The sequence below is a fragment of the Crocodylus porosus genome, unplaced genomic scaffold (genome assembly GCF_001723895.1).
Source record: "Crocodylus porosus isolate Cpor-Errol unplaced genomic scaffold, CroPor_comp1, whole genome shotgun sequence".
Taxonomy (NCBI): Eukaryota; Metazoa; Chordata; order Crocodylia; family Crocodylidae; genus Crocodylus; species Crocodylus porosus.
The window spans coordinates 134,592,647-134,619,031 of NW_017728931.1; the positions used below are offsets into that span (position 1 = coordinate 134,592,647).

At 42.2% G+C, this 26,385-nt stretch overlaps 1 protein-coding gene across 2 annotated transcripts in view; it reads left to right on the forward strand.

Moving 5' to 3' along the window:
• UPF2 (UPF2 regulator of nonsense transcripts homolog (yeast)) overlaps positions 1-22,893 on the forward strand; it is a 95,063-nt gene extending 72,170 nt beyond the window's left edge. For both annotated transcript variants that reach the window (XM_019543708.1, XM_019543707.1), the window contains exons 16-21: positions 1,780-1,919; positions 7,308-7,412; positions 8,350-8,448; positions 10,351-10,518; positions 17,802-17,943; positions 22,769-22,893. In XM_019543708.1, the coding sequence (XP_019399253.1) occupies positions 1,780-1,919; positions 7,308-7,412; positions 8,350-8,448; positions 10,351-10,518; positions 17,802-17,943; positions 22,769-22,893 (779 nt within the window). The remainder of the gene's footprint in view (positions 1-1,779; positions 1,920-7,307; positions 7,413-8,349; positions 8,449-10,350; positions 10,519-17,801; positions 17,944-22,768) is intronic.
• The last annotated feature ends 3,492 nt before the right edge of the window (positions 22,894-26,385 follow it).

Genomic DNA, 26,385 nt, shown 5'->3' on the forward strand with positions numbered 1-26,385 from the left:
CTTTAAGAGGAGGCTTGATGCCTACCTAGCTGGGATCATTTGAGCCCAGTTTTTTTCTCCTGCCCAGGCAGGGGGTCGGACTTGAAGATCTACAAGGTCCCTTCTGACCCAAGTTCTGTAATTCTGTGACTGGAACCACGTGGTCTTGTCATGAGTCCTGGGACCCACCAAAAACTTATGTGCAGATGAGGTGCAGGACAACCTGTTCTGGCTCCACCTCACGGAGAGCAAGGCCACAATGCTGGTTGGCTTTAAGAAATCCTAATTTAAGGTAGACATGGTGGGTTATGAAACCAGGCATGATTGCTTATAAAACCAAAAATCCTCAACTCAATTTTCCATGGTTATGGGAGCGAGCCTCAACTTGATGCAGTAGATTATAGTATTGCTTGGTTTAAAAAGAAGCAAAACTACCTGCTTCATGGTTTAGAAACATGAAAATGATTCCTTTGTTTGTCCTTTAGGGTAATGAAGCCATCTCTCATAAGCGTACGGGTTGTGTAGTTTGAAATATGAATAAAGGTACTGTGTCCATTGGCTATATCAACTTTGCAGCCTTTCAGATCAACTCTTTGAAAAATCATTGGTTGAAATGTGCTGTTAAATGAGGCTGGCTTAAGTATAATTATCTGCCAGTTCAAACCACAATCCTCAGGAGGTTAAAGTGGCTTTGTAGATTACTGAAAAAATTAAAAGAATGCGTGAAAGACTACTGTATTCTGGAAACAGAGGGTTTTTTGCTCTGGATAGTTTAACTTCATTTTTAAAAAGAGGTCTTAGAGAAACTAATTTCAGTGCAATACTAAGCTTTCAGATATCTTTCAAGAATAATGTGAAAAAACAATTAATTGGAAACTGGAATATATCGAATGTGTTGTGGTTTGATGTTGTGTTATGGAGTCTGACTCCATAAAGGAGAACTATAAATGTTCTGTGAGGCTATAATGGCATTTTGTATAAATCAAACAGCAGTTAAAACAGAGTTTTAATAATTTTAAAGAGTAAATATGAATAGGCTAACTCTCAGATTTGGGAGGGGCCTCTGACTGCATTTGAGCACCTGGCTTCATCCACACAGACTTGAGTACCAGATAAACTCATTCATACAGAAATAAAAATCCATTTCATTTTAAAAGAATCTGTTATAAACAGTGTAAAAGTGTCTTTCACATTTATGACCTGTACTGTGGCAGTTTCATTTTATAATCAAACTAACAGCACCGGTCTCAACTCGTAGCACTACATCAAACAAAACCATGGTGCGAGGTTCCTTATGCTAACCTATATGTTATAGAATTTCCTGGCGTGTTTGCATAGTTGTATTTGAATTTCTCAGAACATGGGTAACCTCACTGTAGAAAGAAAACTCCAGATTTTCTGGCATTTTACGTAGAGCCGTTGAGATTGTATCCAATTAATATGGCCCAAGTTAAACAAATTGAAGAAATTTGAGATGTTTAGGGATGTTACAGGTCTTGATTGGTGCTTTTCTGGAATTCTTAAAAGCTTCTTATAGAGGTTTTCTTGAAATGTTTTGAAATAAATTTCTCTCTTTATATTTCTTTAATGTACAAGTAAAATTAATTTCTTTTATTTAAAATAAAAGCATCTCTTGGGAATGAAACATCATGATTGGGTATTTTCTTTAATCTTCAGTAGTTGTGAGTTTCTCACGTTCTCTTATGTGAGTATCTGTAATGCTATGTTGCAGTGAAAAATGGTTTCCTTTCTGATACGCTGTCTTCCCAATCCCTTCCCTTTTTTTCCCCCATTTCACAGGCCTTGTGAATGACAAAGATTCAAAAGATTCTATGACTGAGGGTGAGAACCTGGAAGAGGATGAAGAGGAGGAGGAAGGTGGAGCAGAGACAGAAGAACAGTCTGGAAATGAAAGTGAAGTAAATGAGCCGGAGGAAGAGGTGATTCCATTTATTTACCTTACTTTACACTATCCTCAAGTAAAAGGAACTAGTGTATAATACTTTTTAACTCTACACCCCTAATATTTGTGGTGGGGTTCAGGAAGCTTCAACGGCAGTGGTGTAGCATGTGTAGCAAGGCTCTGTTATGTACAGGTGCTAGTTGCAGAGAGGATGTTTGGGTAGACTTTTAAATCCTGTGTGCCACTGCCGGAAGTGCTGCTTCTGAGTCTACTTGCTGTGACGAACCTCTGTACAAAACTAATGTATTCAGGCTCCTCTAAGAAGTAACATCTGGCTCTAAATTTTGTGCATCACCTCTGTGAGGGCAGGCAGTTATTGCCCCATTTTACGGATGTGGGGGAGTAAACAACACTTCGAGCTTGCACAGAGCAAATAGTGGTAGAGCCAGGATTAAAAGTTGATTTTACACTTAGTCCAGCGCAGTGTACAACCTCTCAGCTTAGTCAAGGAATTAATTTATAAATATAAAAGCTGTTTTTATGACATCTGTGCAGCAACTAGTATGAAAGACCAAGAATTAAAACAAACAGATACTTTGGACTGCTTGATCACTTATTCTTGTGTAATGAGATCAAGGCTTTTGGCTCTGGTCAGTCTGCTTATATTTAATGCATTGATAATATCAATCAGATGTGGAAGAACAAATAAAAATAAAGCTGATAGTGTACACTGTGCTCCTGTATGAGACCATATAAATTTGAACGAGTCATTATGACACAGTAGTTTTACAGTTGTCATGACAAATTTACTTTATCGTGATAAAAATGACAAGGAAATAAGAAACAGTAGAGATTTTTAATGTTTGTTTTTCTTGTTGGTATGAGCTCTTGTTAGCATAGGCACTAAACTAATTGGGTAAACATCCTTGTTAAAAATAGATTGGCGTTTCTGCAGAAAAATAATTCATATGAATTTCAGTCCTAACTTGATATGACTTTATCTCTTAATTTGTTTTTGGACTTTTGTTCAGTTTAAAAAAAATACTTCCTTCTATGCAATCTTTGCTTCCCAGTAATAAACCTTCTCAAAGTTGGGTGGTTTTGTGCTTTTAACAATTAATAATGTGTTCACTAAGCACTGAGATAAGGCAGCCTGATTACAGTATGTAGGTTGAATATTAAATGTTAAACATGAAACCCAACAAACAAATGTTCTTTAATCAATAAACCAAAAAAGTACGATGAGGAAGTTAAAGGAAAATATGAATTAAGGACCAGAGTCCTACATATCTTTAACCAAAGTATATGGTAAAGTGTTTAAACTGGCACTGTCAGCTTATTTTTGAGTAACTCTGTGAAATGGCTATTTTTAATACCCAAAGTGGATTTTTCCCATTGGGAGATCATATGTCTTAATACTTCACCAGTCATATACACCAGCAAATATAGGTATGACTACTTAAACCGTATAGATTAATTGAATCATTGGCAGCGTCTGCCCCCTCTCCCCCATGATTTCTGCACAGACAGTGGGGTGCAGGGCATGGGGCTACAGCCTGATTGGAGCCAAGGCCTGCCAGCCCTGGAGGTGGTGACATGATGTCTTTGCCAATGATGGGGTGTGGGGCTGCAGCTGGGTCGGATCCAACACCCAGAAGCATCAGGGACGGTGGCATGGAGTTGTGCACCCCCATTGTGGTGGCGGCACAGAGTTGTCAGCACGTATGTATCACTTAGGAATTGAATCGTGGCTTTCTCCAACTATGCCATTTCTTTAAATAACAAAGATAGTTCTAGACTAGCAGAGTAATTATGGTTGACTTAGAGGAGATTTCACACACTGATCAGTAGATGCTTCTCAGGGACATGATTATCCCTGGAAACAAGCCTGAGCATTGAAAGTGAAGAACATCTTATTTACCAGACACACCCTGTCTTTGCCCTCTTCCCCCCACAAACTAGTTGCCCAAAGTTGGGGTGAATGTTTCAAGCAACTGGAGGTATAGGGGACTCTGGAAGGGCTGTATGAAGCTGTGCTCCCTTCCCAGCCATGTATAGGGAGGTGGCATCCCAAAGTTGGTATCACTCACCCTCTCCTTGCACTTGCACAGCTAGAGGTTTCACCCTGTCACAGTTGCTGCCAAATCGTCAGCAGTTTCTGACTCAGCCAGTTCTACTGTGGCTGTGACAGGGTGAAGCCCTTAGCTGTGCAGCTTCAGTAAGAGGGTGAGACACAGGCAGGACTTTGCTCCCCTGCCTGCAGCCCACATTCAGCCACGATGAGCCCTGGCTGTGGCAGGTAAAGATTTTGGAAAAAATTTTTTTGCCTCATTCTGGCATCCCAACACAAGGTGTGTGTCTTTATTCTGAGAACATGCAATATGCAAGAAAATATAGTGAAGTAATTGTACAGGACTGTGAGGCAGTGGGTGGGAATGAATGGTGTATGAACTTTAAGGTAAGATTTACAAAAGGACTTAGGTGTGGTGATAGTGAGCAGTCTGGCACCTGACTTTTAAGATGACAGCAGCAAGAGTGGTATTCATAAACCTAAGTTAGGTGCCCAAGGTCCGTAGGTTTTAGAGGAAGAGGTACCTGCCTAGAATTTATTGTGCTGTGGGGGAAGATGCTTAAAGTAGCCAGCATGAAATGTGAAAGGAAGAGCTACATCTGAAATCCCACCAGGTATCTGCCTGGAGTATTGTGTTACCTACTTCACCAAAACTGGGATTCACAGCCTGAAGCGCTTATTTGTATTTAGATGTGTAAGTTACCATTTAATATCCAGGTGATGGGCTCACTTTTTTTTTCTTTTGGGAAAAGATGAGGTGGTAGAGGGTCACCTTGTATGTAATACCTTAGTGGGAGACATGTATGTTGGTCTTTTCTCAGTAAAAATCCCATTTTTAGCATTAGGGCCATGACTAATAGGTTTTGGCTAGGGTGGACACCATTCTTCCTGCTGAAGCTTGGCTACTATGCAAAGGAGTGGAAAATTCATACAGTAAGGAGGAGCATAACTGTAGCCCATGAAAGGTACTTCCTTGGGAGAGGGTCCTAGGTTGTGGTCCCTGCTCCCAACACAGGTTGTGCATTTTGCATTTGGATAAAATGCATAAACAATTTTTGGGCAGAGACTAGGACTTAGGAGACTGCCCTCTTTGGAGAGCACTCTCATCACTGAGCTTAGTCATGCCCTTTGTTGGTTATTCTCATTCTGGCTATGTCTCTTGTGTTCTTGGTTACTCAGTGGCCCTGCTTCAACTGGAGTGTTGGATGTGGCTCTTCAGTGTGCTGGTTAGTGTTCTTCTCGGCAGCAGCAGATGTGGGCTTAAAACAAGGGTGGCCAAAGTATGACCCATGGGCCAGATCCAGCCTGCCAACTGACTGGATCTGGCCTGCAGCTGCCCCTGCAGTGCTCCCCATGAGACCAAGCCCCACCCGTTCCTGCTGGGGAGCCCATGCCGTGCTCCCGCCGGCCTGGGCCCCAGCCAGCACACAGCTTCTGGCAGGGCTGTTCCTAGTGCGGCTGCAGATAGCGGGATACTGTTCTGCTCCCCTTATCTCAAGTGGGAGCCACCCAGCTGAAGCTTCCTTCCTGCCTGCCTGCCTGCCCAGAGTAGTGCAGCTGTGGGGAGCAGAGCAGCACCTGGTCAGCTGCAGCTGCACTGGGAACAGCCCCACCAGAAGTTGTGGACTGGCTGGTGCTTAGGCTGGTGGGGCTGTTCTGCTCCCCTCGCGTGCAGCTCCACGCAGGAGGGGAAACTTCAGCAGATGGTTCCTGCCCAGCATGTGGAGCTGTGGCTTTAGCTCCTGGCTGCCTTCCACCTGCTCTGCCCACCCAGCAGAATGAGCAGCCATCTGAGGGTGGCTGGAGCATGCGGAAGGTGGCTGGAAGATGGAGCTACACGGGCTGGGTAGGAGCCTCCTGGTTGAAGCTCCCCTTTCTTTCCTCCCAACCTGCCTGGAGCAGTGTAGCAGCAGTAGTTGAAGATGAGGAGAGCAGGACAGCCCCACTGATCTGGGCCCTGGCCAATGCGCACAGCTTCCAGTGGGGCTGTTCCCAGTGTAGGTGTAGCCAGCCAGGTGCTGCTCTGCTCCCTTCACCACCTGGTGACAATGCAGGCCTGGCCAACTTCAGCTGCACTGGCAACAGCCCCACCAGAAGCTGTGCACTGGGCAGGGTCTGCACCTTGGTTTGTGCTGGTGGGTGTGGGCAGGAGTGCAACATGGGCTCCCCCAGGCAGGACTTGGCCCACACCTGAGCACCACAGGGGCAGCCACCCATTGACTGAGTTCTGCTGCATGTGTTTTCCCCTTTTCTCCCTCCTTCCCCACACACCTGGCTGTTTCCCAAGCAGCACCCCCCCACGCACACGCCCACTCCCCCTCCATTCACTCCCCACGGGGCAGGGCATGCAGGATGCGGATCACACGTGTCCTGCTGCCGAATACTCCCCCCCCCACCCAAAGCGCCATGTCCAGGGTGGGGGGCTGCTGACCCAGTCGGCAACAGCTCTTCGAAGTCCTTATGTGGCCCTTGGACCCAAATAATTGCCCAGCCCCTGTTTTAAAACCTATCAGGTTGAGGAGATATGTCTCCTGTTCTCTAGGTAGGTACTCTCACCATTAGGTTATTACATAAAAGATAGCAAAACAGTAGAAAATGGCTAAGTCCTGAAATCAGTGCTGCCTATCAATGTTGTCCCTTCTCAGAGGGACACATAGCCCTCATCTCTGTTAGGCTGCTTTCACTACCAGAACTTCTGGTGACAGACAGTGGCTGCCAGAGAAGCTGACAGCTCATGTATACCCATGCACAGCTCTGGCTCTGCACAGATTCTGCCCAGATCCATATGGCTTCACTTCATCTGCTGTGTTGGCAGGGCTCAAGCTGCTGTCTGAGGGTGCCTGGTTGTTAAAGTGTCTGGAGCGACTTGGCAGAAGGCACAGGAAGATCTATGCACACTTTCTTTCAGTTTTCTAGTGGCAGCAGAAACCTCCTTTCTGTTGCAGAGCTAGTGTGGCTCTGCTGGCAGAGGGTAGCTATCACTGTGGACTCTGTTTTGCCAACAGAACTATGTAGTGTAGGCCAGACCTGAGTTTGTGAATTGCAAGCAGTTGTAGATGGCAGATAGGTGCCTAAATGATCTCCTTAGCCAAGATGGTGATGCCTCCAACCATGCACAGTAACTGAAGTTTAGGTGCCTAAATGAGATTTTGATGAGAACACAGGCGGGCTTGGAGACTCCACAGAGAGGTTAGACTGGGTTTCTCTGAATCATTATCTTCAACTTGAAATGTGGATGCCCAAGTCCAATTTTAGGCGCAGGAGGTTTTTTGGTGTCACTTATGGGTTTCTCTCATTAAAATTATGTTTAAATGGCATGCCATTAAAATTTGTGCTTTCAATATACTATTTCAGGAGGGCTCAGACAATGAGGAAGAGGAGGGTGAAGAAGAGGAGGAAGAGAATACAGATTACCTCACAGACTCTAATAAAGAAAACGAAACAGATGAAGAGAATACAGTATGTATCAGCTTTTGATTAGTGAAGCTGCTTTTGCATGGTCAGTTTTTTAGCACGGAGTATATTTAGCAGATACTGCTCACTACAGATTTGTGGATCTACAGCAAAAAAACCTTTTATTTCATATAAAATTAATTTAATTTGCAATGCCTCTTTGGCAAGCCTTGATACCAGCTGTCATTTGCAAGGTTTTTAGGAGAGTGAAAGTCTCAAAAGAACTCATGAAAATGTGCATTTGCACAAGTATTTGCACTCTTAGAGATTGCATAACCATTATGAAAACACACAGTAAGCTGGCAGAAAGGAGAGGGGTTTTGACATTCTAATGAGGTAATGAGCATGAGCAGCAAGCTGATGTGGAGTAGATTAATTACGCTCCTTCTGATCACCGAATTGAAACAGGAAATAGAATAAGGCAAGAAACAAAGAATGTGGCAATTAGCAGGTTCTGACAGCATCAGTGCTATTCTTACACCAGTATGCCCGTGAATGGATTATTTTATTATTTATTTATGGCAGCACCTGTGTTCCCTAAATTAATGGCAACGTCTCTTCAGAAAAGGGAATCTAATTGCACAATCTTAAGAATATAAATCTCAGAATATCACTTGCAGGCAGAGGTGGAAAGAGAATTTGTGTTGTAGCCAAATTATTTAAGGTGAGTACAGATCACAGTACTAATGGTAGAACACTGCATATTGGCTTTTGATCAGTGTTACAGCATAAGAAACCAAGAGTAGTAAACCATATTCCTTTAGCTGAGCTGAGCAAACCGCCAAACAATTTTCCTCCAACAGTTCTTTTAGTTTAACTATTCCTCTATAAATATAAATTAGTCGTGAATGTAAACAAGATGAGCTTCGTTTAGTAATTTAATTTCATCCTTAAATTCACTAGAGATCAAATTTATGCGGCAGGATATTTCTCTTTTCTACAGGAAGTAATGATTAAAGGAGGAGGACTTAAGCATGTCCCTTGCGCAGAGGATGAAGACTTCATCCAGGCTTTAGATAAAATGATGCTGGAAAATCTTCAGGTTTGAATCTTTGTCTTGTCTTAGAGTAAACAAGCATCTTCACTGCATGGTTGATTCCATCAGATTTCGAAATAGACAAGGGCTTCATATGGAATATCCTTCATAGTGGGGATGTGGATTTGCTGTGCTTTTCTTGCTGCCTTTTCCTAGAAACATAGACAAGTAAGGCTGAAAGGGACCTCCAGAAGTCATCTAGTCCAGCCTCCTGTCTGAAGCAGGATCATCCCTGTCCAAACCATCCCCTTACAAATCATAATCTAAATTCTACATAAGACTACTGTAAACAATCAAAGGAAAACTCAGGTGGTGCAAACATAAACTAGCTGATGAACACTTCTCCGTAAAGGAGCACATTTCACACAGGCTTGCTTGAATATCCCCCCCTCCCCCTTCCTCCTGTGCTTTAGTGTTTAGTTCATGCAGAGTCATGCTAGGCTCTCCCAACTCTAGAGAACTGGTTGCTGGTTCTGCCCCTGAGATGCACATTCTTCTGTCCAGCCTCCAAGGCAGGGAAAAAAAGAGTTGGGTCTCATGGTGGTTTGGCTCAGTCCTGGGCTCTCATGAAAGCCTTTTTCTCCCCTCAAACTCCTCCTCTCTGCCCCTTTCCCACAGTCTTTCCCTGTTTCCCACTATCATAAGTCTCCTATAGCCCTGAGTGCTAAATCGAGCTCCATTAAGCCTTTTATTGGTTGCTTTATTTACCAGCAGGTGTGCTTCCAAGATGCAGCTGTCCTTGCCAGCTCAGGAAGGGAGGGGAAATATAACATTGTAGGCAGATCCTTTGGTACCATCCTAATGGATTGAAAAGATGCACACAAAAGAGAATGTTTTTGTGTACCAAATTGATTGGTGAATTGATGTTGCTGGAGTGTTGGAAGTTAATCTTGTTTTTCCTTGAATGCTAATGATGGTACTGTTAAGTATTATGTTAAGCAGACCAGTTTCAACAGAGGAGAAAGGTAGTAAGTTTGTAATCATCAGAGATTCTCTCTTTTTCTTTTTTTTTTTTTATTAAGGCAAGTAACATCCAGTGGAATTAATTAATTTTTCTGCTGATAGTCAAACTCATTCACTTTTTTTTAAGTGGGCTTGCTGCATTGTCTAAGAGATGTATTCAGGCAACATTTTTTAAATTCAATGCAGCTGTCTTAAATGCTTTTAAAACTGGCAGAATTTTTTGTATTAAATGCAAAAAGCTTCAGTTCCAAATTGTAACTGAAGATGTGTTTTGAGCACCCGTAGATCTTTTTTTTGATGTTTATGTAAGCTTTATTTCAGAAGGGAAAGTTTTGAGCTTGTTTTTGAACAGAGAATTGTGATCCCAGTGTTTCTGGAAGGTTTCTATGAAAAAATTGTTTTCAGACCAGCATTGACTGTTTAACCTGGCATATCCAAGTGGTGTACTTGATAAACTGAAATATGCTAAATCTGTCAGCCGAAGGATGCAATTCAAACACATTTAATTGCCTCTACCTTCTCATTATATGAGAAAACAGACAGTGGGTGTGGGAGACAGAGTGGAAAACAATCTTTTAACTCATTTGAACTTGGTGACTTCTGTGGATAGAAGGAAATTTCAGGAGATGTTTAGTGATCATGTAGAAAAACTATGTAATGAATTCAAGTGTTCTGAGGGGGGCGTTTTTAAGTCGGTAATTAAGAAGTAAATGATGTATGGCCTAATATTGTTGATATTACCAAGAAGGAACCAGAGTACAACTTAATGAGGCCTAATACATGTTTGTGTATTAGAATATACATGGTTATATTAGAATATAAGAGCTTATCAATCATGGAAATGCTTTGTGAGTACAGTAACAAAGCTTCCATGTTTTTAGCGTTTTGTCACTAAGAAACAATTTTGCATGCCCTATGTTTTCTTTCTTTCTTTTTTTCTTTAAGCAACGGAGTGGAGAGTCTGTGAAAGTGCATCAGCTGGATGTTGCTATTCCTCTGCATCTCAAAAGCCAGCTAAAGAAGGGTCCACCATTAGGTGGTGGGGAAGGAGATTCAGAGTCTGGAGACACTATGCCTTTTGTCATGCTAACTCGAAAAGGCAACAAGCAACAGGTAAAGGATTATCTGGTTGTAATGAATGCTTGTCATTTTATTTCAGACTTGCAAAGAGTTGAGTTTGTTTATCTTTGTTTTTTAGTATAGTGGATGGGACATAATATATATTTTTGAAACAAGAAAAATTCCTTGGAATTCCTTATTGATACTAAGAGTGAGGTAGACAGTTTCCCTGTTTATTTTTATATTAATTTGTTCTAAGCAAGAGCAGTTGATCAGAACAAGATTTATGATGTGTTCAAAGTTTTGGAGCAGTTCAGCTGTAATGGCTGAGGATTTGAACCCATACAGTTACTGGACTGTCACAAACAAGGTGAGTGGGGAGCGTCGTGCTGCCAAGATTCAGGGCACACATCCCCAGTGTGCATGCATGTCAGTGGTACGGGGGCAAATGATGTGCTGTTGCTGCTCCTGCCATTACTGCTGAGTCCAAATCCAGTTTGGCTAGTTTGTAGTTCAGCTTGACTTGAGCAAACTATCACATCGCCTTGGAAGCCCACTCGTGTTCTGCTGTCGGAAGATCTAAAGATGATATCTTAATAGAGGCTAATTAAGTCTGCAGTGATTTGCTTTAGGGTATTAATACACAGCATGGCATAATTAACTCCACATTTACTCTGTACTAAGGAATGCATATGCAAGCAGTTCTCCCAAGATGATACCTACTGCCAGCTGCTGTTATCACACCTGCCACTATGTGACAGATTGGATGCTGGATTGTCATGAGGAAACAGCCACCCAGGATGATGCTCTCCTTGTAGATCATCCTCTTCTGCCATTTGCTGAAGATGGGATACTGGGCTAGATGGACCATTAGTCTGATCCAGTATGGCACTTATGTTCTCATGAAGTTGCCTATGGAGGGGACAAACAGCTGGTACATTAATAAATAATTACCCTTCACTTATAAATGTGTAGCCTTGCCTCCAAGTGGAGTGGCTTACACAAGTGAAGGATTTTCATTTTCTATTTGTTCAGCTTTTACTCCAACTTGAAACCAGAGTACTCAAACGTGTTGTGTCATTTTACATTGTACACTTCTATTATGCTGTCTTTTGCATCAGCGATAAATGTAAGCCGTAAAGTTTTCAGCAGTTCCTGCTCTATTGTGAATTACTAGTCCTTTCCTACTTCCCTAAGGGCAGGAAGTGGTTGATGATAGAAGGCAGGGGCAACAATACCAAATTTAGTAATGATATTCAAAAACATTGCCTGTTCAGTTGAGCATCAGCAATTCCCAACAAGTTCTGGTGGCCCTACCCTTCCTAAATAAGCACAAGATTTTTCAAATCTCTGCCTGTGGCACTCCTCTGATTAATGCTACCTTGGAGAACTGTCAGCCTAGAAGTTTTGACACCTCCCTCTGTGCTAGAGTGAAATCTGCCTGAGTGGAGTTTCCTTTCATTACCAGTCAATTTTATTGTCTTAAAACCCTTTCAAATTTGACCTACCCTGTATTCTGCTTTGGCTGAGTGAGGAAAAAAGAAAGTCCAGTAAGAACATAAGGACTCTCAGAGCAGTTTGAACAAGATTGAGGAGCAGAATGAAAAAGAGCTGGAGCAGTTTTGCTGCTGGTACTCCATACTGGGAATAAAAATAAGACCTTCCAAACAGGCCTTTCCAGCTGTGAATGCCTTTTGCAGCTGAAGTTAGTGGAGAAAATCCAATGCTGCTTCTGAAGTGATAGACAGAAATTATGGCCAGGTGTGTGTCTCGTGGTATTGGGAAAATTAAATTAGTTTGTGGGGGAAAGAGGAAGTGAGGGAAGCAGAATATCTCTGCACTTATTACAGTAATGTTGTATTCCCTGTTTTACTTGATAATAGCTCTGTAAGCAGCAAAAGTAGAAACTTGTGTTCAATATTATTTCTGCTGTCTGGGGAAAAGAATTGCAGAACTGCTACTTATTTTTTAGAAAATGAAGGAGAATAAGTTATTTTTACAACTTTTTTTCATAACAATCCGTCTCCCACTGCAAACTAAGTGATTGTAGGATATTCATTTCATAGACATGTAGTGTTGCAGACTATATAAGCATGTTAACCAGTACAAAATAGAAACTCCTTCAAATTTGTCAGTAGTCCAGTAGATTATGACTTCTGGTCAAGTGCATTTTTATTTCTGCATGGCTTGGGATGTGATAGATTGTGGTGTTTTATTTGCATTTCTGTAGCACGTAGGTGCTTTAGTCAGGAACTGTTTTACTGCTAGACAATGTGCAAACACAGAACAAAGATGATCCCTACCCCACAGGCCAGAGATGATGGAGAATACAGACAAGTACGGGAGCCCAAGGGGAGAGTAAAAGCGTGCGACGGTATAGGGTAGCAAAATAGGCAGTGACTGTATAACTGTTGCCCTACCATTGTTGAAGTAGTCAAGGTAAAAATCAAGATAAAAGATGATGGGAGCCTGGACGAGAGTTTCAAGCTCTTTTGGATGAGCATAAAGTGTTGTATTTTAGATGTTGAAAGAAGAAAGGATCCGCAAGACTTGGGCATAGGTTAGATCAGGGTGGGCAGTTATTTAGGCTGGGGGACTGCTCAAGGAGTTTTGCTGAGCTCTTGAGGGCAGCGGGGGAGAAGTTTAACCAGCACCCGTTGCAGGGACGTGCGGGGAGCAGATCGTGGCTCTGCCCCAGTCCCACACTGTCACTGTCCTGCAATCCTGGTCCCACCTGCCTATCCTGCTTCTCACCTGCCTGCAGCCCCATCCAATCGGCCTAGCCAAATGGGCCCATTCATGGGAGTCCTAGGCTGGTCTCAATGGAGCCCCCACCTGCTTGCTCCATCTGGTGCCCACAGCACTGAGTGTGTGGGGTGGATGGGGCAGGGTGCCTGAGCTGCAGGGCTGGGGCCTAGTGGCAGAGCACGCTTTTGCTCCTGGGCAGCAGTAGTGGGGGCTGCTGGGAAGCGGAGTCCAGCCTGCCTGCTGCACAGCCTTGCGATTCTGGCAAGCCCAAGACCCATATGCGGATAAAGGAGGCTGCACCAGGCAGCATCTCCAAGCCTAGAGGTGGTGAGTTTGGCCACATGTGCCACAGCTTGGGCTGCCCCCCCTGCCTGTTTTGAACAGGGCCAAGAGACCTACAGCAGGCTGGTTGGAATAGCTTGTTTGGCCAGATCTGGCCCGCAGGCCATATTTTACCTACCCCTGGTTTAGATGATCAGGACCATTAGAAGTTCAAGTCTAAGGTGACATCCAAGTTGTAGACTTGACTGACACTTGTGCGGGGCGCGAGCCAGGCTGTGGCTGTAGCCCCGGTGCGTTCTATCCCCTGATGTTAAGTTGCGAGGGGGAGAGGTAGACTCGTAATGGTTCCAGAAAAAACTTTATTTGATTTCTTACTTAACGCACCACCGGTGTGGATGTGGCTGCGTAGGCGGTTACACTTGGATCTTTCCCGGTTCAGGTGAGGGATGCACAATCGGAAAAACTGAGCGCTGAACTCGAAACCGAAGACAACTATGAACGAGCGGTTGATGGTCGAGTGCACAAGTGATTGCCGAAGAATCGGAGGCAGGAGAAACCGTGGGAAGCTGGCCAGGCGTACCCACTGAGCAGTGAACGCTCTGGTTTTTTCAGGCTTCTCCCTGGACGGAAGCTCAACCCCTGGCTTTTATAGGCCAGATGACAAACATAATTTCAAGCCCCGATTGGTCACATTTCCTTGCTAAGATGTTCGCGGGGATTTTCCACAGGGTTTCCCAAGCACGTGGCCAGGGCCATGCAGCAATTCAATTAGGGGCTTTCCGGATTGTGTGGAGAGTGCTGACGGCACCTGTTGCTGGGCAAAGCTGGCAGAGCCCAGCTGGAGCATGACAACAGGGAGGCTGTTGACCTTTGACGGTGTTTGAGAGGCGATGGGGGAAGATCACCAGCTCCATGTTGACTTCGAGGTGACTGATGATAATCCTCTACAAGGTGGTGTTACTGAGAAGGCTGAGATTTGAGCTTGCAATTTGGATGGAAGTCAAAAAAGGCCACCATTTTGTGTTCAGATTGTTCTTTATTAATATTTTGATATTTAGTCTTTTTCTAGTTCATCTTTTTGGTTTTCTGGGGAGGGTGGCATATAAATCTTAGAAATGAATAAGCAAGTAAAATCTCTGCTGTATCGGATTGTCCCTCTTGTTCAGCTGCACAGTGGTTTTTGTTGACTAGTTGCATTGTTTGGATTAGTAGCAATATATTCTTTTGCAGTGCAGCTAAAACAGAAAATGTTTATATATAAACTTTGCTCTTCTGTCTGTGCATTTGTACCAGGGCTCATAATTGTTCCTTCTTTGGGTAAACAAACATTTCACTCCAGGTGCCTACCTCATAGTATTTGTTCAGGGGTATGAAAAGGGATAAATCAAGTTCTGCTGCATTAATTGGCAACAGGGTTTTATACCAAGTTCTGTGATCCCGGGTTGAATTCCTGGATTGATAACTGTTTTTTATGTGAATGTTTTGACTTCGATTTACTTTTTGAATGAACAGAGAGTGAGACTTACTGGTATGTGTATGTGCGTACGTAGCTGGATTTAGTAATTAGTTAACTTTGAGCATAGGGTTTACATTGGTAATTAGTTAACTTAAACATAGATTTTACAGAGAGCCTTTTTTTTGTTAACTTTTTTCTAACTGTCATTTCTAACGAGCCAAAAAAAGATTTGGGGAGACTTCGATACGAACTGGTTTCCGCTGTTTCAGGATAATTTAGCTGGGAATTTTGTAAAAATATTAAGGTTTTTTAGAAGCATCATACTGTGCATGAGGGAAAATATTGCTGGCATCTTGTGGTTTGAAAAAGAAAGTGGATCTTGTTCTGAAGCTTTTTTCAATATTTGCTTTTGGGAGTAGGCTCTTCCTGGAAAAACTCTTTATGGTGTTTCTAGAAATGTAAAAATTTATTGCCTTCATAGAATGTGGCGCTTGTGTCAGTGAAAGATTTCTTTGTTCACAAATTTGTTCAGAAAAAACAGACTTCAGTACTCAGTTTTAAAGAAAAATAAGCAGAAAAGGAGGGGCGGAGGTGAAAAGAAAATAATTGGTCCTTCATACAGTACTTGGCTTAGTGAATTTCAAACTTGTGAGCAAAATGAGTATAAAATTTTGAAATGATAAAGTCTTTTCATAAATAATTTGCTATATAAGTATAGTATAAGTTGTGTGGGGTTTTTTTTGTCTTTTTGCCATAAGTAATAATAATTATAGTAAATATATAACTGCTTATAACATTTAAAAATAAACTTTTTCCTTGATTTATGTCTAGGGCAGTTGTTCAGTTCTGTCAAACTGATTTTAAGTCGCCATCTTCCAAACCTAATGGTTATTGGGTTAGTTGTTTTCAACCTTTTTAGACACCCCTCAAAAGACTAAAGGCAACCCTTGGAAAATGTCAGTTCTTAGCTTTCATTTATTTTTGACCACAGAAAATAATGGAGCAATTTTTCTGTTGCAGAGAACTCAGAAATACCACAACAGGTCAGACTGTTTTGGACACTGTGGGCGTGTCTACACGTGCATTTAAGCACAACTAAATTCAAGGCGCATTAAGTTAATGCACGTTTAAGCAATTTTTGGTAGGTGTCTAAATCTGCAGGGGCTTGGCACTAAAGTTAGTGCCAAGTTCCTGCAGCCCTGCTGTGTGGCCCTGGTGGCTAGGCAGACATGGCACGAAAGTTAGTGCCGGGTTGTATCTACATGTGCATTAATGTGCTTTAACTAATAGTGATGAAATTTTACTACCTGCATTTGCAGGTACCTAATTTAAGTGCAATTAGCCTAATTTTGCCATTTTTAATGTGCATTAAGTGTGTGTATATGTAGACGTGCGACTGTAGCGTGCATTAATTTAGGCTAACGTCCATTAGCTGTCTCATGTAGATAGCCTTATAGATTTCTATTTAAAATCTCTGGATTTATCTTATTCATAATATTTCTGCCCTGTTGCTGTGGAACCCTTGAAAGGATCTCGGGGCACCCCAGGGTGCCATGGCATCCTGGTTGAGAAGCACTGCATTAGGCAGGTGCCACTTGTCATTACAGACAAAGATCGCACTGGCACGGAAATTCTTTACCCGATCTGTTACTACTGTCTACTATTGAATCTGAATAATGAAAACCACGATTTGCTAAAATACTTGCAATTTTTTTTTTTGATCGTCTAAAGTGTAAATACTGCTAGTAAAGTCCCGCTACTGGAGTTACTATATCATCTGATTTGTTTTCATGCCAGAGACTAATTAGTCCTCCAGCTACATATTTTGTTTGAGCTACATGTCAACAAGGTTAAGTACAGATAGTCAAAAAGCCCAAGGCTGAATTGATTCCATCGTTGCAGGTTAATCTAAGCTGTGTAGACTGAACTGATAAGCAAATGAAGAGACGTTCACTTTTGATTCCGGAAATGCAGCTCAGGCCAGAGGCCGGGGTCACAAGAGCATGCTTCTCTGCTTGGCTGGAGCAGATAACTTGGGCCAAGGCTAGCCTGGCTATCTTGCATGGGGTGAGGGGTTGTGGGGGAGGTGCAGAGCATCCTGGGATGCTTGGGGGACTGTGAGTTAACTGGAATTTGGAGGGGATCTGGGACAGAAGTTCAGTAAACCGGTTTAACCTGAATCAGTCAAATCTGATACTACATCCATCCAGGTTTATCTTAAGCCAGTTTTGGCTCTTTTGAACACAGTTTGTGTGCACTGAACCTCTGTTGTGTTACAGATTTGAACCCTTTCCAATCACTTATTCCCATTTATGTATAATTTCAGTCCCTAGCCCAAGAGGTGCAGCTTTTACCTCCTGGCCAGCCGTATTGAATCTAGCTTAAGTTATGTGTATTTTCAACAAGTACCTACATGGGCAAGCCTTTATCAGCCTATTGCAAACCACCTTTGCAAAGTTTCAATTTTATGTATTTTCGTAGCACTGACATTTGTACTAAGAAATAAAGCATAGTCTCTATGGGGAGAAAGCTCAAAGATGCCTTTGTTTGCCCTTCAAGTTGTGCTTTAATTATGCTTTCGATGTTTCTACCTTTTTTATTCTTGAATTCTTATTGTATTTGATGCATTTTAAAATTGGGACATTTTGTGGTTTATAATGTTTGGGGTTTTTTGCATAAATGTAAATAAAAAACATAATACACTTCCCCATCAAAACCTTGTAGTGTCTTGAAATAGTAATTAAAAAAAAAAAACCCCTTTAGGATACTTTTTGTTATATAACTAACTCTATATTTTGTTCCCTTTGAACTGAAATGCAGCATGTGACTCGAGATTTATGCTCTCTTTTAGTTTAAGATTTTAAATGTGCCGATGTCTTCCCAACTTGCTGCAAACCATTGGAACCAACAACAAGCTGAGCAAGAGGAGAGAATGAGAATGAAAAAGCTCACCTTGGATATCAATGAGCGACAAGAGCAAGAGGACTATCAGGGTATGAAAATTACATTTCAGTAGAATTGGGTATTGGTCTGTAAAAATTGTTAAGAGTGATAATTAGCCGTTCCAGTTCTTGAAATTTCATTTGGAATATGCTTATTGAAAGCTGCCACTGCACTCATCCTAGCCTTTTACTAAATGTCAAAATCTAGTGTGTGCAGAATTATTTGAAAGAGAGCCTTAAAGCTGACTTGAAAATAAACTATGAAAGTTACCCTGTTGTAGTTTGGGACAAAGAGGGCATCTGCCATATTTGTACCCAAAAGCCAGGCTACAAGACAATGCTGTAGCATTTTTCCCTGTTGCAGTTAGGTCCGCTCTGAGTGAGTGCATCTGCAGTGAACCATGCTGGTTGTCTCTAACACCTGGCAGAGCCTGAAATGGCACATGTGAAATAGATAAACATGAAGACTTTTTAATTGTTGCACTGCAGCTTGTCATAACATTTGAGATACAAAATTGTTAAAAATTAAGGAAAACATTTCTTTAAAACTTGCAGTTAACCAGGCATCCTGATGTGTAGCATGCCGCTATTCTGAAGTTCAGCGATGACCTCAGTGTCACAATATACATTAAGAACAGAATATACACAATATACATTAAGAACAGAAACCAGTCAGGTGCAAAAGCAGTTGATTTTGTTTGTGCAACTTTAGTGAAAGTCTGGTTTTAAATATTAAAATAGTCACATACCAAAGTTACACCATTAATGCATTAGTGGTGGAGATCAGTTCATATTGACATTACTGAAGTAGCTGGAAATTTCATTCTCTTGCAGCTCATCATTTTAAAGGACAATGTGAAAAGTACTTACAGGATACATGTTTTATCTTAATTACATAGGTTTTAATTCAAGCAATTTGGAAATGATCAGGATGAGGCCCAAAAAGCAAGCTTAAAACAAGTGGTTAATATGTTGCGTCAGACTTGACTTTCTTTGGTATAATCTGATGATAACCAGAGTGAAATCTAATAAAGCTGATGGCGTTTAGTTCTTAAGTCAGGTTTTCCATTTAATGTCTCTACAATTCTTCCTCTGTTGTTGATGGAAGTGATTTCGTAATAACAAAAGAGCAAATAACCAGGAAATGTGGCTTAATTTGTTGTTCAATAAATAATGAAACCTCTAGTTCATTAAATAGGAAGTTTTATATTCAGAACAATGTTAATAATCCAAAGCTACAAAATACAAAACCTAATTTAGGTTACATGAGAGCCAAGTTGAGTGAGCTTCTTGGAATGGATTATATTTTTTAATGTCAAACTGTTAAGAATCTCCTTTTTTTTTTTTTTTTCTAAATACCTCTGTGTTACAAAGCCTAGTAATGCAGGCTGATTATGAGAGGGGCATTCCAAATTAGGAGCCTGAGTGGGTGTTGTGATGTGATGTAACACATTCTAAATTGAGATGCTGTTTTTTCACTAAATACAATTCCCATTTTTAAGGGGTTTTGTATGATTTGGTTTACTTTTCCTCCCTCCCCTCCCAGAATCATAATTAATAGTGGTTGTTTTAGTTTGTGAGTGGGTAAGAACTGTGCCTTACACTGTGCAGAAAATTGCTACTTTTAATTTTGTCATAGAGGAAGGAAATTGGCTACTGAATTGGCTACTTTTTACCATCTTTAGTTTTCCCTGAGCCTGAGGAAGGACACATATGCCCAAAAGCTTGCAGAAAAATATTTTTTTGTGATTTCTTAGTTGTTCTAGTAACAGGCATCATCCCTGAACCAAGAGTTCTAGAGTTTTTTGCATTTTTTTTTTTATTCGACATATCGTATTTACTCAAATCCAAGATGACTTTGAAGTTAAGACCTCCCCGAAAAATTAGATACTATAAATGAAATTATTTTATGTAAAGAATTTAATTATTGGAGGATTGTTTTAAATTCATTTTTCCCTCTCCCCCATCGTTGTGACAGGGTGGGCAGCTGAGGGGAAGCAAGCGGTGGGGGGAGAAGCAGCCTGACCCCAAAGCTTTGCCCCCATAGTACTTTGCCTCCCCTCCTCTCCTGTGCCTCCATCCTGATATCTGCCTCCCTCCTGCCTGCCCCTGGCCCTATCTGCACCCCCGTCATCTGCAGCTCCCCCACCACTGCCACATGTTGTGTCCTGGGGTGGTTCTGCACTGGGTTCATTGTTCCCTTGCTCAGAAGGAAGCCAAAGAGCACTGCAGGATTCAACACAGACATGGAGTGATAGGGGAATCTGTCTGGAGCCAAAGAGCAACAGCACTGATTCCCTTGCTGCTCCTTGGTTCAGCAGGGAGCCAGAGAGCAGCAGGACCCAGCATGCTGCCTGAGCGCTGCGAGGCAATTCACACTGGGTCCTACTGCTCTCTGGCTCCAGGCTGATTCCCCTACTGCTTCCTGGCACCAAAGGGATCCAAGCACCAGTGAGGGAATTAGCCCAAAGCCAGAGAATAGCATAGGGGACTCGATTCTAAGATGAGTCTTCATTGTCCCCATGATGAATGGGGACACCTTACCTTGGAATCAAGTAGCTACAGTATTTAAAAAAGAAATAACCTTTAAAATAGGGATTTATTACAGCAAAAATCTGGTTGTATCCATTTTTTTTCTAGCACTGCTAGGGCAAATAGGGACGTGGTGTTCTATTTTATTAGGCCCTTAATCTGTATATGTTGTCTGCAAAAGTGTGAATTTTTTTTCTTTTTTTTTTTTTTTCTCTCATGTTTGTATAAATTTCTTAATGCAGTGGCCTGCTTTTCTTGATGGGTTAACCCTCAGTAATAAACTAGAGTTTCTGCATATACCAAGGAGAAGTGGCAGGTTTCAATTTCAAGCTTCCAGGGGAATTTTAAAAAGGGTGAAGACATTTTTCAAGTTTTATGTAAACAACATATCAGTAACATTTTACAGTCTGTATATACATTTGTTTTAAGTGGTATGGGCTAGCTTACCACATCTGTGAATGTGAGTTAGAGAAGGAATGTCTTAAAGCACCTCGTATAAGTAATAAAACCCAGTAGACTACTTCCACTTTAAAAAGTCAAAATGGTATTTAGAAAGTGGATGAAGTTTTAAATTTAAATTAGAATTTCTGCATTTACACATCTGTAGTTGTATAATTCTCATCTAAAAACATTGCTATTATAATATTCTCAAAATAGCTGGTGTCGCATGCTTACAGTTTTTAATTACTTCCCACCCTTCATTTCAAATTGCCATTTTCTGCTTCCCATTATTTTCCCTGATTTCAGTGCTGATATTGCTCTACAGAATTTGTATCCTTCTGCCATCAAGCCCAAGAGAAAGGGGCAGGCACATGGTCCAGTTCCTACCGCTGCCTGCCTGCCTTTCATAACCTCTTTCTAGCTCCTGCCTGGATCACGGCTATTCCCTTCCTGCAGGGATCCCTCCCATGGCCATAATTGTGCTGTGAGAGAGATGGGCCATGGATCCAGTTGTTCAATAACAAGTGCCAATCAGATCCCCCCCCCCCAAAAAAATCAGATACCTTAATGTAATTTCACTAGAACATTTAAACCTGTAATTTCAGAGTGAATAAGTGTAGTCAGACATCCATTGAAACCGCTCACTTGTCTAAACAGATGAAATCTTAATAACTGACTCTTATAAACAGTACAGAATTTAACAAGAAGAATACATTATACTTTTAGCAGATGTTGGACAATGAGATTACTGGAGATTAGCGACCCCGACAGCAGACGCTGAAGAGTAATCTTTTTAACAGCTTATTCCACTTTTCCCCTTTGTTTATTCCATCTGTTTCTGTTTTGTTGAGCAGTGTATATCCTTGCACAGATGGCCTGTCAGAACTAAACATTTTCAGCTAAACATGTTACTATATCCCCACCCTTCTGGTCTGTGAAGTATATGTTTTTACCATGGTGTATTTTATAAAAATACTGATTATCAAATAGCAGTTAACTTTGGAGGAAGCATCCAGTTCCCATCATATTAGATAAATATTTTCCCTTCCCATACAAAGATGTTTAGGTGACTGATTAAGTGGAAGTTGCATTCCTCACTTGTTCCCACTTTTAAATATTTGTAAGGTGTGGTCCTTCATAACTAGGGTGAACATACATCCCTGTTTGGCCAGGACAGTCCTGGATTTCGTAGGCAGTTCTAGTGCCCTGTCCAGCTGGTGAAAATGGAAACAAAGTCCTGAATTGGCACCATTCTGCCTGCACTGCCTGGCTGGGCTCCTCCTGAGCAGTGGCTGGAGGTGGGGGGCAAGCTGGGCTGGGCACTGTTCCTCCTACCTGGGGCAGGGTGGGGGAGAGTACTGTTGTGATTGTGGGCTGGTCATGTGTGTGTGGTGCCCTTGGCAAAATTATTTTTTGGCACCCTCCTGAGCAGCAGCTGGAGGTCAGGGGTGGAGGGTGTCCCAAACTGCCTTAAAAATAAGGTCACCTTATTCATAGCACTGCCATAATCTTAGCACAAAGTGACACAGGCTTGGTGGGTTATAGCATCTGACAGAAAAGGTCTTAACCCTCTTAAGTGCAGATGATGAACTGTCCTGGCAACTGCTTCTCTGACCACCCAGCATCTGCAAATTTAGGACAACATGTCACAACGTTGTTTGTGCATATCAGAGCTGCCTATGCAGTTCTAAAAATGGTTTGTTTTTGTTCTGTTATGATCATTAGTAGGGTGGGTTGAGGAATATTTTGTCCTCAGTATACAAAACAGTAAAGCAGTTGTGTGTACAAAAAAAAAAAGTTTGATTCGCAAGTATTACAAAAATGTAGCTATAATATTTGGTCTGTCTAAATTCTGTTTATGAGAATTTAAACTTTGTTTAATTTTTTTTGTATATAATTACAGAAATGTTACAGTCTCTGGCACAGCGCCCAGCTCCAGCAAATACTAATCGTGAACGGCGGCCTCGTTACCAACATCCAAAGGGAGCGCCTAATGCAGATCTAATCTTTAAAACTGGTGGGAGGTAGGACAACTGTTATTTAAAATGGTCAATTTTGCTCCTAAGCAAGCTACTATATAAAGATCAATGCATTGAAAGCAAACCTTTTTCTATGTATACTAGTAGTATTCTAGTGTACTACTAGTTATTAACATACCTTGCTGGTCAGCGTATTTGTAACTCTGTGACTATGTAATATTGCCATTGACAGGGAGGCAGTGTGTCAGGATCAAAAAGCCCTCGTTCAGTTTGTAAATTGTTGTTAAAGAATAGAGAGAGAGAGACACTGGTTCTTTTCTTCACCACGGAAAGTGGAAGAAGTATAAAAAAACTTATAATGTATCATGAATTTGAACTTGTAAGTTCAAGAGCACTGCATTAGAAGTCATAAATAGAAGCAAAGTGGAGGGATAGGGTCCAAAATACCTCATTGGATTTGCAACATGGAGGATACATACCGGATACTGGAATGAAAACAGTATTCTAGTTTGCCCTTTCAGCAGTAAAGAGACTTAGGCTTATTGTCAAACATCCGCTTTTGATGTTTCAGGGGAAATACAGAAGGTTCTGTAATTTTTCACCTCAAAAGAGAACAGTGGAGATTTTTCCCCAAAAGGTAACAGATACAGTTGGAGACAAGTAATGGGTTCATATGCCAAAAAAATTCTAAAATCTGGAATGAACCGATCTGGCAATGAGAGAGAGATATTTGGTTATATCAAAAGTAAGTTAATTCAAACTAATTCCAAATTACTGTTAATTTTGTCCATTAAGAGCAAGGAGGTACAAAAAATTGTGACTAGAAAATGTTGCTTGATAGAGAATCATAGAAAATTAGGGTTGGAAGGGACTTGGAGATCATCTAGTCCAGCCCCCTGCTCAAAGCAGGACCATCTCCAACTAGACCATCCCAGCCAAGGTTTTGTCTAGTTAGGCCTTAAAAACCTCCAGGGATGAAGATTCCACCACCTCTCTGGGTAACCTGTTCCAGTGCTTTACCACCTTCCTAGTGAGAAAATTCTTCCTAATATCCAACCTAAACTTCCCTTGCTGCAACTTGAGACTGTTGCTCCTTATTCTGTCATATAATGCTGTCTTTATGTTGTTTGGGACAGGGAGCACAGACCAGCTCTGCACCACTTGTCTATCTTTTCCCAAGGAAATATAATTTTTGATAATACACTGTCCAGCAAGATGTTTAGACAAGCATGTCGGCATCATTTAAAAACTGATTGTATATGCTTAAATTGTGACTAATGCCTACAGTGTTGTAGGATGGAGTAAAATGATACAGACCTAACTGAACTTTCTAATGGAAAGAGATCAACTAATAGTGTACAGTATTGAAAGAGACTACCCCCCATGTTTTTGTAAGTTCCACAGTTGCCTGGAGAAGCTTATAGAGTAGGTTTGATCTTCTGAAGCACTGAAACGTAGCCGCAGTGAAAGGTGGGGTCTTGGACTGATCCAGTGATCTAAACCAATAAGCCATATGTGTTCCCTTATATTTGATTCAAAAGAAACTGAAGCCCTGAGGCTGGTGACAAATTATGCTGAAGACCCAGAAAAGAAATCTTTTCTAGGCTTTCTTGAATAAGTTAATTAAAGCAAAAAAAATCTTTCCTTAAGTAGAAGTCCCACTGTCTTGTAAAAGTAGAGGAGAAAATAGCTGTGACAACCTAGTAAAACTTTATATTATGAAAACATTTAGGCTTTTTATGAGGTGTCATATAACCATTCATACTAGTGAGAAAACAGAAAACTGAGCGGCTTCTGCTGAAGTGAGTTACAATATGTACCTGGAGCCTTTTACTGACAAGAGAGAAATCATTTTCTGTTAAAATTATCTAGTTTGTTTGCTGTATGCTTCAGTCTTTATTGTGAAGCCAAACTAAGTTGTAATTTGAATGTTACCCTGAACTTGGAGGTTCTTTCCCCATGCAGAAATCCTGATTTCAAGCAGCATGCGTGGTACAAACTGTAACTCAAAGTAGCAGCATCCTGTACAGCTCTGGTGGTTGGCGTGTAGCCACTTTCACTCAGGCCAAGCAAACTTTAGTGTAGGTAACTAGATATAATTCTGCAGTGAAGATAAACAAATGGGGCCTTAGATATGTGCATAGGGAAAACTGCTTACATGCAGAACACTGTCTAAAGTGTGCGCTTTGGATAAGCTGCTGGGTGTTTTTTGCAGGGCGACTAGTTTGGGGTTGGGTAGATGAGAGAAGCAGATGAGGAACCTTTCTTCTAATTTAAAATAAGCTTACAATTCAAGTGCCCAGGTTCTCTGGTACAGAGGGTACCTGGCCCCGGTGCATTGTCATGCAGCCTACAGGGCTCTCCATTGGTTCATGGAGAGGCCCACAGGCTGTGGCACTGAGCATAGGGTGGAGGGAGAAAAAAAAATTTATTTGGGGGGGCTGAGCATGTGTGCGCATGCCCATGCACTCAGCTCCCTTCCCCCCCCCCCCATGGGACGTGGGATGGAACTGCGAGTGACTTGTCTGGGGAGCACCCAGCATGTGGAAAGAGGGTGGCAGCTCATGCTACTGCGTGCACCCTGGGAGGGCATGCAGGACATGTGCCCCTGGATCTGCCCAGGGGAAGGTGGGCTGCAGCTGTGGGCTGGGGCTGGGGCCAGGGCTAAACTGGGCTCTTTCTGGCAGGGGTCTGGCCTGGGCTGTGCTCAGGGCAAGCAGTGGCAGCTCTTGGAGGGAGGCTCGGGGGGGCTATGGCAAATTTTGGAGATGATTGCAGCCCTCCCATAGCCCCTCTACCAGTGCCACCACTGTCTGTCCTGGGCACAGCCCAACCCAGACCCCCACCGGAAAGAGCCTGGCTTAACCCCAGCCTGCAGTGGCAGCCCGCCTCCCCCTGGGTAGATCAAGGGGTACATGCCCCTCATGCCCTCCTGGGGTGCATGCAGTGGCAGGAGCCTCCACCCTCTCCCAATGCCAGGCACCCCCTGGACAAGCTGCTCATGGTGCCCCACTCCCACTCCCTCCCTACCCCTGCTGCAGCCACCAGAAGCCCGTGGCTGGGCTGCCTTGCAGCCTTACTGCTGCCCTGCGTTTGGTGGGGGGGCAAGCCCTGTTAGTCGTGTTCCCCGCCCCCCCCCCCCCCGCCTATGGCACTGAATGCTAGATTTGGTGCACAGGGACTTGGGCCCAATCCTGGCAGGCAGGGGTAGCACGAGGCCTCATTTGGATGACAGACCAGCCCCACACCACTCACCTGGCTGAGGGACTAAAACATTGAGCCCTCTGTCCTAGTACAATATCCTTGCCACCTTGTCTTCAGTGGGACTTCCTGGTAAAGTGTTTTCTTTGTTCCTCCGGTGTTACCTCTCCCTCTCTTGGCAGACAGTGATATATAGATGAGAGATTTTTACTATAGTTGAAAACTAGACTACACTTAATCTCTACAAACTTTTAAGCATATTGGAGACTTTCCTAAGAACAATAGCTAATAATAGCCCATTGAATTTGGAGAGGGACACTTTGCATATTGGTATAGTCTT